Source organism: Camelina sativa, chromosome 14 (genome assembly GCF_030686135.1).
Source record: "Camelina sativa cultivar CO46 ecotype springtype chromosome 14, ASM3068613v1".
Classification (NCBI taxonomy): domain Eukaryota; kingdom Viridiplantae; phylum Streptophyta; class Magnoliopsida; order Brassicales; family Brassicaceae; genus Camelina; species Camelina sativa.
In genome coordinates, this window is record NC_141893.1 from 24,771,448 (window position 1) to 24,789,016 (window position 17,569).

At 38.1% G+C, this 17,569-nt stretch overlaps 5 protein-coding genes and 1 long non-coding RNA gene across 6 annotated transcripts; 4 read left to right on the forward strand and 2 right to left on the reverse strand.

The window, feature by feature from the left end:
* Positions 1–308: 308 nt before the first annotated feature.
* Positions 309–829, reverse strand: LOC147928562 (uncharacterized). Its single transcript, XM_087486197.1, has 2 exons — positions 824–829; positions 309–704 (listed from the first exon to the last, which is right to left on the reverse strand). The coding sequence occupies exons 1-2, from the start codon at positions 827–829 to the stop codon at positions 309–311; spliced, it is 402 nt and encodes a 133-aa protein (XP_087342323.1).
* Positions 830–7,212: 6,383 nt separating this feature from the next.
* On the reverse strand, positions 7,213–8,753 carry LOC104743839 (uncharacterized). The gene is made up of 4 exons (XR_015580492.1): positions 8,135–8,753; positions 7,854–8,045; positions 7,695–7,762; positions 7,213–7,606 (listed from the first exon to the last, which is right to left on the reverse strand). It is a non-coding gene; the product is annotated as an uncharacterized LOC104743839 (long non-coding RNA).
* Positions 8,754–9,391: 638 nt separating this feature from the next.
* On the forward strand, positions 9,392–11,375 carry LOC104742113 (uncharacterized). The gene is made up of 5 exons (XM_010463086.3): positions 9,392–9,726; positions 10,281–10,392; positions 10,687–10,783; positions 10,871–10,957; positions 11,047–11,375. Exons 1-5 carry the CDS (start codon positions 9,663–9,665, stop codon positions 11,179–11,181), a joined length of 495 nt encoding a protein of 164 aa, XP_010461388.1. The 5' UTR covers positions 9,392–9,662; the 3' UTR covers positions 11,182–11,375.
* On the forward strand, positions 11,047–14,064 carry LOC104742114 (glyceraldehyde-3-phosphate dehydrogenase GAPB, chloroplastic-like). Its single transcript, XM_087485578.1, has 9 exons — positions 11,047–11,752; positions 11,844–11,939; positions 12,025–12,189; positions 12,263–12,430; positions 12,527–12,687; positions 12,771–12,832; positions 12,913–12,962; positions 13,305–13,711; positions 13,829–14,064. The coding sequence occupies exons 1-9, from the start codon at positions 11,651–11,653 to the stop codon at positions 13,959–13,961; spliced, it is 1,344 nt and encodes a 447-aa protein (XP_087341704.1). The 5' UTR covers positions 11,047–11,650; the 3' UTR covers positions 13,962–14,064.
* A 1,036-nt stretch (positions 14,065–15,100) lies between these two features.
* LOC147928563 (uncharacterized) lies at positions 15,101–15,837 on the forward strand. The gene is made up of 4 exons (XM_087486198.1): positions 15,101–15,120; positions 15,207–15,291; positions 15,417–15,569; positions 15,700–15,837. The coding sequence occupies exons 1-4, from the start codon at positions 15,101–15,103 to the stop codon at positions 15,835–15,837; spliced, it is 396 nt and encodes a 131-aa protein (XP_087342324.1).
* On the forward strand, positions 15,110–16,813 carry LOC147928564 (formin-like protein 12). Its single transcript, XM_087485579.1, has 6 exons — positions 15,110–15,324; positions 15,417–15,569; positions 15,700–15,875; positions 16,236–16,307; positions 16,389–16,446; positions 16,530–16,813. Exons 3-6 carry the CDS (start codon positions 15,840–15,842, stop codon positions 16,658–16,660), a joined length of 297 nt encoding a protein of 98 aa, XP_087341705.1. The 5' UTR covers positions 15,110–15,324; positions 15,417–15,569; positions 15,700–15,839; the 3' UTR covers positions 16,661–16,813.
* The last annotated feature ends 756 nt before the right edge of the window (positions 16,814–17,569 follow it).

The following is a 17,569-nucleotide window of genomic DNA, read 5'->3' on the forward strand; positions in this document are numbered from 1 at the left end:
AATAACAACTTCATATTATTAACCAACAGAGATACCAAATTTTTACAACTGGTCTACAATCACATGAGAATTAATCCAATTAGGCATAATAGAATAAAGCTTAGGAACAGGAACATAATTCGTAAAAAAATGGGCTTCCTTAGCTATTCTATCACCCACCATGTTCCCCTTCATGACAGTGAAAACTACTTTTGATTACTCGAAATGCTGGAGTAGGTGTCGGATATCTTGAATAATTGGGTCAATTTGAGGTACATTTGTTCCTTGATTGATGATAGACACCAGATGCTGCGAGTCTGATTCAAAGATTACTTTTCTGTAGTTGAATGAGACATAGAGAGGACTGCCCACCTGAGAGCTTCAAGCTCTGTCTCCAATACTGATTTGGTTCTGGGTATGGCACGAGCACCCATCCATAATGCCTTTGCATCTGAGTTCCTTAGCACCCAGCCTATACCGCAGTTCACTCTCTCAGCGTTCCATGCTCCATCACTATTACACTTAACCCATTGATTTGGAGGTTTTTGCCAGCCTCCTCTACCCGTAGTTGGTATTATCCCTGACGCATGTGCAGTGGGTTGAGATTCCTTGCTGAACTTCCATTCTCTTTCATCTTCTTCCGCTCTCCGGACTAACTCTTGAGCATTATGGTCCTTCCCCTTAAAAGCAAGATCATTTCTACTTTTCCAAAGGCGCCATAGAATCTGACAAGAAGCCTTGTTGTATTGTATTAATGTGTTTCTTAGGTTGTAAGTTACATTGTGTTTAAGTATATATATGTCATGGTCTCGGATACAGAGGTTGACCTAATCATCTAAGAGACCGACATTAACTTTTATGGGCTATACAGCCCAACACCCCCCCTCAAAGTGGAGTGTGGAGATTACAAACACCCAGCTTATCCAAAAAATCTTCAAAGTGTTTTTGTCCCAATGCTTTCGTCAAGATGTCCGCGAGCTGAGTAGTAGTGGAGACATGTTGAGTAGCAATGGTACCACGTATAATTTCGTCTTGTATAAAATGACAGTTCGTACCAACATGTTTTGTGCGAGCGTGAAAAACGGGATTGGCAGCAAGCATGATCGGAGATAGACTATCAGAGTAAACAGTAATGGGAGTTGTGACTTGGATACCAAGGAAAGGAAGAAGTTGACGAAGCCAGAGGAGTTCACTTACGATGTCCGCCATGGCTCGGTATTCGGCCTCGGTGGAAGAGCGAGAAACAACATCCTGTTTTCTTGTCTTCCAAGACAGAGGAGAACCACCGAGCTGTATAAAATAACCAGTGAGCGAACGGCGAGAAGAAGGACATTTCGCATGATCCGAATCACACCATGCTGTTAACGTAAGAGGCGTATTAGCGCGAAGAAGAATGCCTTGACCTGGACTATTCTTTAAGTAACACACTACACGAAGAGCGGCGTCCCAATGGGCCTGTTGAGGAGAAGCCATGAACTGGGAGAGGATATGGATGGCATAAGATAGTTCCGGACGCGTGTTACCAAGATAGATCAGGCGACCAAGAAGACGGCAATATCGTGTAGGTTCCGGAAACAGAGACCCTTTGGCATAAGCGAGCTTGTGATTCTGTTCCAACAGAAAAGTAGTTGGTCAAACACCTAGAAGACCTGTTTCAGCAATGATGTCGAGAGCATACTTCCGTTGACAAAGATAAATGCCACACGGACTTCGAGCTACTTCGAGACCCAAGAAATAACGCAGAACACCCAAATTTTTCATGTGAAAACAAGAACTCAAATAGTGTTTGAACTCGTTGACGACATGAATCGAACTCCCAGTGATAATCAAGTCATCAACATTAACCAAGACGTGAGGACGGGCAGTATTAGTAGCCAAGACAAACAAAGAGTAGTCGGAGTAGTCTTGAACAAACCCAAAAATTTTCATGGCTTCAGCTAGCTTAGCAAACCAACAACGCGGAGCTTGCTTTAACCCATAGAGAGACTTGCGAAGACGACACACCTTATTCGGATCACCCGTACGAAAACCAGGAGGAAACTTCATGTAAACCTCTTCATCAAGGTCACCATGTAAAAAAGCGTTATGAACATCCATTTGATGGACCTCCCAATCTAAGGATGCTGCTTGTTGGAGGAAAGCCCGAATAGTGATCATCTTGGCCACAGGAGCAAAAGTCTCGGAGTAATCGATTCCTTCTTCCTGGTTATTGCCAAGGACTACAAGACGTGCTTTGTGACGCTGAAGCGTACCATCAGCGTTGAACTTCAAACGAAAAACCCATTTACAACCAATAGCGTGTTTTCCTGGAGGAAGATCTTCAACTGTCCAGGTCTGAAGAGCTTCTAAGGCTTCTATTTCATCGGTGACAGCAAATCGCCAATTTTCATCAAGAATAGCCTCATTGTAGGTCTCGGGTTCCTGGCCAGATGTAATGGCGAATAAGAAAGCTTGATAAGTCTCCGAAAATTGAGAACTAGAGACATAGTTGTCAATTGGATAAGGTGTCACGGAGGGTGGAGGCGAGTAGATCAAAGAGGTGACATAGTCCGCCAGTTTCACAGGTGTTCGTTTTGTGCGATGGCCAAACCCGAGCTGTTTTGGTGCCGGAATAATCTCGGTGGGAACAAACAAAGACGTAGTGACAAGTTGTTGAGATGTGTTGGTTGCAGGAGTAGGAGAAGCATTAACAGAGTCTGGTGCTTGGTTCGATGCAGAAGTAGTAGTGTCTGAAACAGAGTCAGGTTCTGACGCAAGAACTGGTGTGTCAGAGGAGGGGTGTGTTGAGTCCACCGTCGCAGGTGGGATGGATTCTGACTTAGGAACCTCCGGTGAAATGACTGCTGAAGATGACACAGGTTGCTCGTCAAAGAAATCAGGAGATGAGTCAACAAGAGGAACAAGGGACGATGGAAACAAACTAAAGAGAGGTGAAGTAGTTTCATCATCGACAAACAGAAATATCATTTCACGAAAAACAATGTCTCGAGAAACAGAGACAACACCTGTCTCAAGGTTGTAAACACGCCAACCCTTTTTGCCAAACGGATAACCAATGAAGATCGATTTAGTACCCCTTGTTGCAAACTTGTCACCACCGTGTTTTTGGTTGTGAACGTAACAGAGACAACCAAACACACGCATATGGTTCATTGGCGGAGGTCGGTTGTAGATAAGCTCAAAAGGAGTTTTACCAGCAAGAATCTAAGTAGGGGTGCGGTTGATAAGGTAGCCAGCCGTTAACGCACAATAACCCCAGAACTCTATTGGGAGATTAGCATGAAACCGAAGAGCACGAGCGACATTCAAGATATGACGATGTTTACGTTCGACACGACTGTTCTGTTGCGGTGTGCCAACACAAGAAGTTTCGTGGATAATTCCTCATTGAGCAAAATAATCTTTGAGGCAAATGAATTCGGAGCCATTATCACTGCGAATTGTTTTCACTTGAGCACAGAATTGTCGTTCAACAAGAGCCAAATTTTTTTTAAGATGAGTAGGTGCGTCTGTCTTTGAAGTTAGAAGATAAATCCAAACTGCGCGGGAGTAATCATCAAGAATAGTAAGAAAGTACCGAGAACCACATATGCTGAAGTACGATATGGTCCCCAAAGATCGCAATGGATTAGTTCAAAAGCAATACACGTCTTATTATAACTTAAAGGAAAAGACTCTCTTGTCTGTTTTGCTCGAATACAAACATCACAGGACGTTGAATCAAATTTATTTTTAGAATCCAAAAACTGCAACATATCTAAAACAGTAGAAGAGGGATGTCCCAAACGAGAATGCCAAACTTCTGTAGACGTAGAATCCACATGATGAACAGCAACTGCAACCTCTACTCTTTTAAAAAAATAAAGACCTTGTTGTTCCTCACCCGCACCAATCAGCGTTTTCGTGATGCGATCCTGAATAATACACAGCCGATCAGTAATTTGGAAAACACAACCGCGCTCTCTAGTCAACTGAGAAACAGAGATAATATGACATTTCAACTCATCAACAAAGAAAACATTGTGAAGACTTAATCAAGAACCAAACACCACACGGCCAATCTTAGTAGAAGAGGTGAAACGACCATCAGGAAGCTTGATCATAATCGGTGCCATATCACAAACATCAACCAAATATTCAAGAGAACCTGTCATGTGGTTAGAGGCACCAGTATCGATAATCCAAGATTCAAAAAAATATATACCTGTGGGAGGGTTAGGCGAGCGAGATTTCTTTTCAGCAAGAATGTTCTGTAAAAGCTTCCAATCATCGTTACTCAAACCACTAAGACCAATACGATCAACTGATGTTATAGGTGAGGGATTGTTGATCGTAGGAGTGTGAAAAACAGGGTGATGTGAAAGTGGCAGTGTAGAGATAGTATTCACATGAGCTGAAGTTGTGCCTTTGCCAAACATTGAGCCCACAGATGTAGTCGTGACACCACGAGCCGAAGATCCGGAAGCAGTGCCGCTGTTACCTCTAGGCTTAGGACGAAGAGATTTTTCAGTCCACCATTCTGGATAACCAATTCTCTTGAAGCAGTTTTCTCCGAGATGACCAGTGCGACCACATACGTTGCAGATCAAAGAAGTTTTGTTCACAAAAGGTTTTCTTGGAACATTGGTCTGAACCGCAAAGCTTACACCTTCGGACCGTTCTTCATGTATGCGACTCGAAAGCTTGGATTCCTCATCTTGAATCAAAGTGTTATATGCTTCTTCGAGACTCGGTAGCGGGACCCGAGAGAGCAGAGATGATTTAACGACACCGTACAAGGTATCGTCGAGACCCATGAGAAACTGATGGAGTTTGTCTTCCTCACGCTCTCGACGTACTTACTCCATAGTTTTAGCTTTCTGATAATCAGCAAGATTTTCCCACAACTTAGTCAGTTTTACCATAATAAGATTCAATAGCAAGACCTTTTTGTCGACAGTTAGCCAGTTCTTTCTTGAGACGTTGAACTCGTTGTCCGTTCTTCACACCAAACCGTTTCTGAACATGAGTCCAGAGTTCATGAGAGTTATTGAGCTGAGACAGCGAGGAGGAGAGACTTTCTTCAATGGTAAGTTTGATCCAGGACACCACCAGTGCATTGTTTGCGATCCAGTCTTCAAAATCAACATCGTCTTCCAGTGGTTGAGGTATGGATCCGTCGACGAAGCCAATTTTTTTCCGGGCCTGGAGAGCAAGTTTAAGATTGTTTGCCCATTCATCATAGTTTGAACCTCGTAACAGAGGTTTGGAGATTAAAGTGCCGGGATTATCACCGGAAGTTAAATCATATGGTGATATGGTTCGACGAGATTCAGGACGGGATGGGGTTATTGCTGTTGCGAGAGCCAATGACGTAGATGGTGAAGTCGACATCGGTGAAGAGAGAAACGGAAAATTTTGAGAAACAAAGAAAAGTGTTTGTGCGGAATTCTAGATCACAAGATTGAACACCTAAGACCTCTTTGAAGTTTTAGGTCTTAGGGCTCTGATACCATGACAAGAAAACTTGTTGTATTGTATTAATGTGTTTCTTAGGTTGTAAGTTACATTTTGTTTGAGTATATATATGTCATGGTCTCGGATACAGAAGTTGACCTAATCATCTAAGAGACCGACATTAACTTATATGGGCTATACAGCCCAATAGAATCCAAGGGACTGTGTTCTTTTCTCCAATCCAGGGAGAGTGAAACTGGGAAGTCTTTAAAACATAATAGAGGTTCTGGTACCAGCCACCTCCTTGGTCATTTTTTTTCTTGTAAAATCGGTAATCACTAATCACTAATATATGTATAGTTTTATTGAATTTCAATTCATATAATTTCAAAAATAATATAAGAATCATATATGAGAAGAATTTAAAACAAAGGAAAAACAACTCAACAATTACATCATCAAATGCCTGCACAAACCCAAAAGTTAGGTTTCGATCCAATTCCAGTTGAATACCCAAAATCAACAATCCTATTCCGATTTGCCTAGACTAAGGTCTAAGGACGTCTTTTGCTTTCTTAAGTTACAGTAACAGAGAAAAAAGCAAACGGAAATTAAAAAGAAGACAAACAAAAAACACCATAGCCAAAAAAGGTGAGAAGCAGATTCCTCTCCATACCTAAAACCATGAAATACAGTTCCATTGATTCAAATACCGTAATTGATCTCTTTCTAAAATCGCTTCAGGGGAATCAGATGAGCTGCTCCTTTTCATCCTCTCCCCAAATTCAATTTTAGTTTTGTTCCTTTATTCTTTTTTTTCCTTCTTCTTTGCAGTAACGATGGGTATAGGTTTTTTTTCCTCAACTTATATTTTTCTGGGTTGTAAGATGTGGGCTTATAAAAGATAAAAAATAATATTGGCCCACATAATTTGTTAAATATTAGACTCATGTGGCTGCTGAGAGCAAACTCTGCTATTATATATATTAGGATAGTATCCGCACTACACCGCAGGTTGTTTTTTATAATTTTTTTTATTATATATATATATTTTATGTTTATTTTTTGTATGTTGCTTGTAATTTTAGTCTGTTAGTTTTCTCAACATAGCTCATCAACCTATAGACAATCATTATAAATTTAATATTTTCCAAATAAACCAACATATATAGACAGACAATTAAGCAGACAAATTAAAACACATTTTTAATCCATAGAAATGGAGTCTCCATGGTTTACCCTTTGCTTTAGGGATAACCAATTGTTCTGGTGTCAGGTATCTTCTTACCCTTAATCGTTGTTTTTCTATTGGATTGCAGTTGCGGTAACGGTAGAAACGGGACATCAGTGAACATAACAGCACCATCAGCAAATTCGACGACGAGCTCTAGAATACAGAATGAGTTATATTACAGTCGGGTATATGGAGCATTTTTGCAGTGATAATTTTGAACGTTGCTACTGTCTTGTGATTCTAACATAAGATTGTTTTTTTTTGGTTTCGAGAAGTGTTCTTTTAACTTTAAGTGTTCTTTTAACTTTTCTTAGGGTGGGATTGGAATTAGAGTTGAGGCTGTTTGTGTTGGATTCGAATTTTTGTACACAACAAAAACACAAGAAAACATTTTGATGGTCTTAATTTTTTCTGCATTGTTCGTTTTAGATGCAAGGCAAGTGTTGTTGGAACATGTTAAAAAGAAAACAAAATGACAAATTTAGAGGAAAACAAATTATGTCGAACCTAATTAATTCAGCTCAAGTACAATTTAGCAATTGAAATCAAGCAAAGCAAATAGCTAAAGTAAGAGCTTTTTTCATTTACAAACTAAATCTCTTTTACTTCAATAACCTAAGGGAGCGATTGTAAAAGTGAAGCAAGAATAGAGAAAAAAAAAGCAAAGCATCCTAATTGAAACCAAACCCAAACCAAACTTTTGGCACATTTGAGGTATTAGTAAGAGATAAAAGAATTAAAAGAACACAAACGGACATGACAAATGTGAAGTCTTGCTTTGCTTAAGAGATGTTCATAGCTTCAGCATGATAGCTTTCGAGATATTTGACAAGGTCCGCAACCAACTTCTCCACCTGCTTCTTTCCGCCTCGGCCGCTTTTATTCTCTCTTCCACCACCGGCACCTCGGCCTCTACCACGAAGCCCGCCTCGACCACCTCCCTGTTGGCTTTGTTGGCTGCCACACATAAACAATATGATCAAGATGATAAACCCGATGCATCATCCGCCTATATGAATCAATGCAAGCTCCTTTTAACACTTACGTTGCATGGCGTCTCATAGAAGAACTGAGCATTTTCCTCTTCCTACTCTCCCACCTCTAACTCCTTGACTGCAAGAATCAGTGATCCATTCACTTCAGCACAAACACGCAAAACTATTATTTTGTTAAAAAAAAAACAGACCAAGAGATGGAAATGTACCCAATGAAGACACTCCTCTTTCATCCTTCCATTCAATCCGGTTACATTAAACCGAGCTGCAACAGGAGCAGCCTCAGAACTTCCACCCAGAATCTTCAGTCTCATAGGCCTTCCATCCAAGAGTACATTGTTGTATTTCATCATAGCTAGCATTGCATCACTTCTTCTAATATACACATCTTCAGCCTAGCCCTGTATGACACAAAACATCATATGTCAAAAAATCACATGAATCCAGTAAAGAACAAAGAAGACCAGAGCAAAAATAAAACAAAACTTACTTTTGGACGCCCATTCCTGTCAAAGTGAATTGCATATCTTTTCAGCTCTCCAATCTCAGCATATAGTTCCTATAAACTTTATATGATATAAATTTTTACCATTTGTTCTTTGAGGAACCTAAGTATATATCAAATGATGACATTGTAGTGGGACAAGTCAATTGACCTAAGCTTGACTCAAACTTTGTCACTGAAACTATTTTCTCAAATAAAAACCATCTCTTTGTTTTTTTTATCACTCCTTGTATATTGTTTTTTTATGAGATACTTGGTTTTAAAACTAAAGAATCAAATCAAACTAAACAATATGTGACCCATCTCTAAGCTTATCTCTGTAACTACCACACATCCAACTCAAAACATAAACCCAAAAAAGCAATATCTAAAAAGCAATCGAAGAAGATGACAATAACTTTAAAATAGATAACACAAAACCATGAAAGATCCAAATCCAAACCAACGAATTTAAAATGATATCGTGACGAGATCGGAAAAAGATTGAAGTTTAACAAATGAGGACGAAGAAGCATCAATTTGCTACGGAGACATCGAGAGACATTTAGAAGTGAGAAGAAGAAGGTCACAAATCAGAAAAAAAAAAAAAATTTATTCCTTCGACAATAAACCTAGTCAGCAAATATGGTGAGTCACCATATTTTATTCTTAGCTGTTTTAATTGTTTTAATCTGATTGGGTATTCATTTTAAATGATGTGTCATTCTCTCCTTCAATACAAAAGCTGAGATGTCATGCTCCGGTGAGAAACATAGAAGTTTTATTGTATTGATATATATGTACATTAGCTTTGATGCACAAATATAAAATATTTACTTAAGATATACGAACTAAGACATGAAAAATATCCTGATCCATAACACAAAAAGGAGGTGAATAATTCAAGGATTGCTCCTAGCATTTCTTATTCCTCGAAGCTAGCCTGAATATTAGATCTCTAAGCATAAACAAAATAAACATGACTGCACAATATACCGTCTCTTGAAATTCTATATACGAGGAAAGCATAGGTTACAGTTGTTATACACTGCATAATCATTGCATAGAGAAATAGATTTATAAGCTGCAACTTTTTTGGTCTTTTTCATTTTGGAATTAGTCGGATGTGCGTCTCATTAATCCCATATAAGCATCGATAATTGCAAAATACTAAATTAATATGTTACAGTTAATTTTAAAACTTCTGTGAAATTTCTTTTATATAATCTAATAAACTAAAATACTTTTAAAAGATAACTTGTTAAAGAAAAACTCAAAAAAAAAGAAAAAAGTATCCATATATGACGAGAGCGAGACCCAAACCAGTTAGATGACAAATTTGATCATATATATACCCATGATGGTCATTTCTCCCAAATTTTCCCAATTCTTGAATTTGTTTTTATTTCTCATATAATACTTATGATGATTATTTAAATTTTATAATTACCACTGAATCGAAGAAGCTTAGATATCATCGAACGTCCTCCAACTGCTCTCTCTATTACGATCTCTCAGTTTCTTCCTTCCATCCATGGCGTCTCTTTCTACCTCGCTCTCTCTCCCCAATAACGCTCAACAACTCCATCCTTCATCTGGTAAAAATGCTCTTCAATCTCTCCTTATGCGATTAGACAAGACTCTTTCTCCCTTTGAGCTAGCCCAGATTTGATCCTTATGTTGTTACGATTCTAATTTAGTACGTCAAGAACCCAAATTAGTTGGGTATTGGATGATCCAAATTGCTTTATCCCACTGTGATTTTCCATTGTTCTCTAATCAGTCCCGACTCAATTGGGTATAGCTTTAAGTCTCGATTTTGCTATGTTTGGGTCCTCTCTTTTGCTTGATTTGATTGTCAAGAGTGTGGGTTGAAATGCATTTCATGATGCAAAATTAGAACTTGAATATCATTTGGCTGAGATGAGTATTTAATTTATTGGAAAGATGATAGTTTGTTTCTGAATCCATTTGTGTTGGCATAGTTTATAGATATGGTGAGGCAGATCCATTAATACTGCAGAAACAGTTCATATTAGTGAAAGTGACCATTCTTTGCGTTTCTCTTTCGTATCAAATTGGATGTAGCTTCTCCAGTATGATCTCTCTTTCTCTCGATATTCACTGATCTTTGTTCCTTCTTTCATGTTAGGCTTTTCCCTGAAGCCATGTGTCAGTGTTTCTTTTGGACTGAATCGCTCCAACAACCTTCATATTTCTGCTCCTAGAAGCAAAAGGATCCTCATCGTTCAATCAGCATACAGGTAAAGAAGTCCAGTCATGGATCCTCTTCTTATTTGTTTCATTTTTGGACCTTGGTGAAAGATTGATTACATATCTTATAAAAAATCCTCCCGGTTATGGTGAATTACTGTTTGAGATGCCCACAAGTGTGGTTCTTGTAACCCCTTGATGTTTTCTGAACAAAACAATTTTGAGAGTGTAGATGGTTTGACTATAAACATTGTACCTCCTGAATTAATATATACTTTTGTTTTCCATTGGCAACTTATGTTTACTCAGACGTTTGCAATGTCTAATAACATCAAATCTTGCAGAGATGATGACGGTTCAGGCAGCACAGGCTTATTTGTCGGAGGGTTTATTTTGGGCGGACTCATAGTTGGTGCTCTCGGATGTGTATACGCACCACAGGTAATATTCTGAATCACATGGTTTAGTTATAACCCTCTCTGCCCCCTTCTTGACAATGTATGATGCTGCGTTTGTGAATTATATCAGATCAGCAAGGCTATAGCTGGAGCAGACCGAAAGGATCTCATGAGGAAATTGCCGAAATTCATATATGACGAGGAAAAAGCTTTGGAGGTAAGTTGTAATAATCACTTTTATTGAGTCATAATATATCTCGTTTTTATTGATCTACTTATGCACAATGGTGTGTAATGTTAATGCAGAAAACACGGAAGGTGCTGGCTGAAAAAATTGCTCAGCTCAACTCTGCTATCGACGATGTGTCCTCTCAGCTCAAATCAGAAGATACCCCGAATGGTGCAGCTCTAAGCACCGATGAAGTCGAGGCTACAGCCTGAAATCATCTGTTTTTAGGATTTGAATTGAATCACGGGTGATTGCTTATTATGATCCCAATAATTGTTGGCTATTTCTGTGTAATGTTGTACAACTTTTCATCTATCTTCAAATGACTGCCTTCTTCTCTGTTTGTCTGAAATCGTGTTGAAGGATGATATATCACAATTATATGCCAAATCAGACGTTACAAAGATTTTTAATTTCCGGATCCTTGAGGAAAGTATATGACATGGAAACAAGAATTAAAAAAAAATATAACTGCCTTGACAAACTTGTGATCAGTGACTCACAGAATCTTATCCCCATTTGTATCTTACCTACATAATAACCACATATTTCTTTGCTTTACTTTGAACCATTGGTTGCTTTTGATCAAAACCAATGGATGTGTGTATGTATGTATATATGCTAACGCTCAAAACTGATCAGTAGCATTCCTAGATTTTTCTTCTTGTTTCACTTGCAGCTATGGCCACACATGCAGCTCTCGCCGTCTCCAGAATCCCGGTCGCACAGAGGCTGCAGTCTAAGAGTGCTATTCACTCTTTCCCTGCTCAGTGCTCCTCCAAGGTATGAACTCCCTTTATCTAGCACATACTATCTCCCTGTGTGTGTGTGTTACGGTTTGTTTGATCTGCTACTCTTGTTATTAACTGCACAGAGGCTAGAAGTTGCTGAATTCTCTGGACTGCGTATGAGCAGTAACGGTGGAGAATCATCTTTCTTTGATGCCGTAGCTGCACAGATCACAGCCAAGGTGACTGATTGATTGATTGAATCAATAACTGTGTGGTTGTTTATATATGAATGTGCATATGTTTGATGAGTTTGTGAAATATTAGGCTGTGACAGCATCCACTCCTGTTAGAGGAGAGACAGTGGCCAAACTGAAGGTTGCGATCAACGGGTTTGGAAGGATTGGTAGGAACTTCCTCAGGTGTTGGCACGGCCGTAAGGACTCTCCTCTCGAGGTTGTTGTCCTTAACGACAGTGGTGGTGTCAAGAATGTAAGTCCAGAGAATTGAAGACATTAATTCTCTATTGTGGAACACATATTTGACATTGATGATGAAATTGCAGGCATCCCACTTGCTTAAGTATGACTCCATGCTTGGAACCTTCAAGGCTGAAGTGAAAATTGTGGACAATGAAACTATCAGTGTTGATGGTAAGCTCATCAAAGTCGTCTCCAACAGAGACCCTCTGAAGCTTCCATGGGCTGAGCTCGGCATTGACATCGTTATCGAGGTGAATTACTTTTCTATCTAAAGCTGCATTGTTACGATGGCGAATCACGCCTTAGTTAATCGAAAAAGATAAATGGAATGTGGTTATAATCATCAGGGAACAGGAGTGTTTGTTGATGGGCCAGGAGCAGGGAAGCACATCCAAGCTGGAGCTTCAAAAGTGATCATCACTGCACCAGCCAAAGGTGCTGATATCCCTACCTACGTTATGGGAGTCAATGAGAAAGACTATGGTCACGACGTTGCTAACATCATTAGGTCCGTTTAAAGTTAAACCTCTCCCATTATAACCAAAATTTGGTTTTGAGTATTCATGTTTCATTTTTGGTCTCCCTTGGCAGCAATGCATCTTGCACCACCAACTGTTTGGCACCTTTTGCTAAAGTCTTGGATGAAGAATTTGGTACATTGCACCAACTGTTTTCCTTTCTTACTACATGTTCAAAATGGTTTCTTCTAGCTCATACATTAACTGAATTGCAGGAATCGTCAAGGGGACAATGACAACCACACACTCCTACACCGGAGACCAAGTAATATACTTATACCATCTTTGTCTGTCCATCTAAGTAGAAGAGATTGCTTGTATTCTTAAAAGTATTCACTACTCGTATTTAGGAGTATTCAATCCAGGTTACGGTTCAAGGTACCAAATCTAGGGTTTAATTTTGGTTACGGTTTTTTGAATGCATGAAAATGAAATCCATTTAAGCCATAGTAGAAAGTGTTTTGAGTTTATGGATTCGTTGTATGGGTTCGGTTTATGTAGATTGAATACTCCTGCAGCTTGTATAAGTGCATAACAAATCACTGACTGTGATTTGACTCAATACAACCAATAGTAACATATACGTGTTTGAAATGAATTGTGACAGAGGCTTCTAGATGCATCACACAGGGACCTAAGGCGTGCAAGAGCCGCAGCACTGAACATAGTGCCAACCAGCACAGGTGCAGCCAAGGCAGTGTCACTAGTGTTGCCGCAGCTGAAGGGTAAACTCAACGGAATTGCACTCCGTGTGCCAACGCCAAACGTCTCAGTGGTTGACCTTGTCATAAACGTTGAGAAGAAAGGTTTGACGGCAGAGGACGTGAACGAGGCCTTCAGGAAAGCCGCTAATGGATCGATGAAAGGTATTTTAGACGTTTGCGACGCCCCTCTTGTCTCTGTTGACTTCAGGTGCTCTGATGTCTCTACCACCATTGACTCTTCGCTCACAATGGTCATGGGTGATGATATGGTCAAGGTGGTTGCATGGTATGACAACGAGTGGGGTTACAGGTGAGATATATATATATATATATAACACATTACATTACATGATATGATCAGTTTTATAAATTTAACCTATATATGAATGAATCTTTACGTTTTTGGTGTGCGTTATTCGTATTATAGCCAAAGAGTGGTGGATTTGGCTCACCTAGTGGCTAGCAAGTGGCCAGGAGAGAAAGCTGTTGGAAGTGGAGACCCTTTGGAGGATTTCTGCCAGACAAACCCGGGCGACGAGGAATGCAAAGTCTTTGAATGAAAAAAAAGAAAAAGAGCTTTTTTTTTTTCACCAAACAAATACTTTTTATCATGAGTTATTTATTCGAAATCATATATAATGCATACCTCTTCCTTTTCGTTTATTGTCGAGTATAAAAATTATTTCAGTGTTAAAGGAAAACTTGACAATGAATAAGTTTCGTACTTTAGAAAATGATAAGACAAAGTATATATTCCCAATCCAAGTAAATTGAGTTAGAAGTTGAAAGAAGGTTTTTTAAATAGGATTGTATGATTTGTTGTCTTTTTTAATATGTTTGTGCTACGATGTTTTTGTAAGAGACTAGTTAGGTACTCTTGGATTCTCACGTGCATAGGAAAAACTAATCGTTTAGTATTAGGGTTAGCTAACTATGCGTTTTCATTATCATCAAAAGTATTCGTTTATTTGATTCTTGTCATGGGGCTGAAATTCCTCATCATGTTTGTTAGTAATTTTTTACGGTTAATTGAATAAATCATGAAAGACATTTGTTTACGGTTCTTAAATTCGTCCAACCAAAAGGGTTTACGGTTCACCTCATCTGCGTATTTTTCACCAAACAACCATTGTTTCTCAACTGCGTTTTGATTTTTAGATTTGATTGTCGAATATGGAATTAGAACTTCTGTGATTCGATCATTTTTCTATGAAGTCAGTGTTTAAACTTCTCCTAATTGTAATGGTGTTCGTCTTTGTTTGTTGATAATTTATTTATTCCTCATAAGCTAAATTCAATCTTTTGTGCAATCCCTATCTGATTAAATTTGTATTCTGTTTGTAATACAAGACATTCATCATTTTGTATTCTGTTTGTAATACAAGACATTCATCATTCTTCAATCTATAATATACGGATAAAGGTTGTGATTTTAATTTGTATTTATGAAATTACAAGTGTTATAATAATGCATAAAATGATGAATATGATTTTGATCCCTCGACCTAAGCCAAATTTTACTTATTCTTTGTTCCTTATTAAGTGCACTCGTGACTGGCAGACAAATACTTTCTTCGTTTTCAGGAGCAAAACTGGTGGCAGACAAATACTCTCTTCGACATTGTCTATTAGTGGTCTCTTTTCATTTTGACAAGCGATTTCTTTTGGTTGGACGAATTTAAGAACCGCTTAGATGAAAATGTATGTCCCTGTTATTCTGTTAACATATCTCATGATGTGTTTAGTGTTACTCTATTCATCTTCAGTTCTGTTTTGTAATCAAATAATTGGCGTGTGTTTCGCAGAGTGAAGGCAAATTCTGGAGCACTTACCAATTTCGAGGTGCTTGACTTGTTAAACTCAAGAGGTGCATCAAAGGATACCACAAGAGTTATAGCTCCAATTGCTATATCATAATACAAGGTTCCTCTTGCCTGGAAGTTTTTCATTTTCTCTCATGTGACTTTGCCATAGAGGGCTAAAAGTGAAGTCAATTGCTTTTGCTATCATTTTAGGTCTATGATTATTTGGTGGAGACTGCTGCTTATACTCAAACACGAGAGAGCATTAACATAGTCGCAGATAAGTGCAAAGATTTCAAAGTTGCCAAAGCTGAGGTTCTCAATATCATCAATCTCCGGCCTTCTTCTATTGTCGAACTGTTGCCTGTATGTGTTTTTCTTTTGTGTGTGTTAATTCTATCTTCATTACCAAACTTCATAAACATATATATATATATATATATATCTATCATTACATGTATAACATTTGTTGAGTGTCTCTCTCTCGCTCTTGTAGATCATAGAGGAATCAGATGATCGAGAAATTGACTCAGATGGGATATTAGAGCTTGTGAAGGACTTGCCTCCTCTGCCTACTACTGAAACTTATAAAGATAATGGGGAAGAAGAAAGAGAGAACGTTAAACAGTCGTAAACATGCAAATGAAGTTTTTATTTAATTGCCAAGGAAAGGTACTCTATCAGCATTCGAGTTTGAAATTCATGGATTCTATAAGAAATTGAGCTCATAAAACCATTTAAATGTTTGACAAAAAAAAAATAAAAAAAAAACCATTTAACCTGTTTTGCATGATCGTTAAATTTCGTTTGCAAACCAAGCCAATCTTTGTTATTCGTATCACCAAAACCAGATCAATGGACTTGGAAATGTGATAACTTGGTAAACTTCAAACGGTTTTACAAATAGCCAAATCATTAGAAATCCGAGATTATGCTAATTTAGTGAGCAATTCACTTACTCTTATTTTATTGTGGTTAATTTTCGTTTCAAATAATTGGAGTGGTGCAATGCCTCGAATTTTGTTGTAATAGGCGGCGGTGTATGATTTTCATCTTACAGCTGAGCCTGAAGCAATGTGGCTTTGTAACTTATACAACGAAGCGGTGAGCTATATAACTTGTCGGTTAGATCTTTGAGTACATTGTATCATGTTTCAAATCCTATAATTAATTTGTAACTCACAGGGAAGAACTCTAGATTCCTACTTAGCTGAGTATCCAGCTCGCAATAGCATCGAGGAAGGTACCATCACAAGTTTGTTCTTCTACTGTCTTACCCATTTTTGCGGTTCTCATTTCTAATCTGGCCATTGTCCCTCTCTGCAGTGACCAAAACGCTGGCCCATTTCATGAAAACGTTCAACAAGTCTCGCAAGAAGATTGAAGGAGAAGCCAAGGCTAAGAAGAAGATATTGGAGAAAGAAGCAATGAACATCAAAGAAAACAAGAAACTCTGAATAGCCGAATCTTAGATCCATAGGGGACTTCTATGCTGCTTATATAGCAGTGTAAACTATCATCTTTCTATGTATGGTCTCTTCACTAGCGTGAAATCTAAGGGATCATGTTTATGTCCTAGAAAATAATTGAAACTTTGTTACAACTTAAAAGTTACATTATCTTTTAGCAAGAATAAATCTTTTTACATTTTACATGTCTGCATGTCGCTGCAACACTCTACAAATAAAGATCTCTGTCACTATGTGGCCATGCCGTAAAATATGACTCTTTACCACAAATGAAGCGAACATGTATGACGATTGAAGGATCGAAATCGAAGAAGAGATCATCATCTCTGAGTAAATCAAAGCTACTAAATTCCTCCGCCATGATCGACAAAACAAAAAAAAAAAAAAAAAAAGGTGGAAAATGCTAATTATTTAAGATATTGAGAGAAGAGAGATGAATTTATATAAGAATTTATATTGAGTCAAAAGTCAAAACCTAAAAAAAAAGAAAAATAAAAACTGTCAGCAGTCTAAATTTCTTTGTGACCAAGTTAAAAGAGTCAGTAGGACACGTGTTAGTTATGGACGCGTTTTTAGATACTTTTAGCCAATAAGATGATATAGTGCACTGTGTTATAATGTTCCTGTTAGCTGAGAACTATTTTTCTTATGTATCGTCACACAACCAATGAGAAGGCTTCATTCTAGCTGGAAGAATTGGATTTTCTGATAAATATTCTTTTGTTTTCTTTACTTTTTTATTTTCGTCTAAATTGGTATTTTTTTTCTTTTTTTTTTAATTAATAAGAATTGCCAATTATTCCCAACCCAGTATCTGTATTAGAATAAATAATATTTTAGAAATTTATTTTTTATCATAAAGATTAATTTTTTAGATTTTTTTATTAATTAATGTTA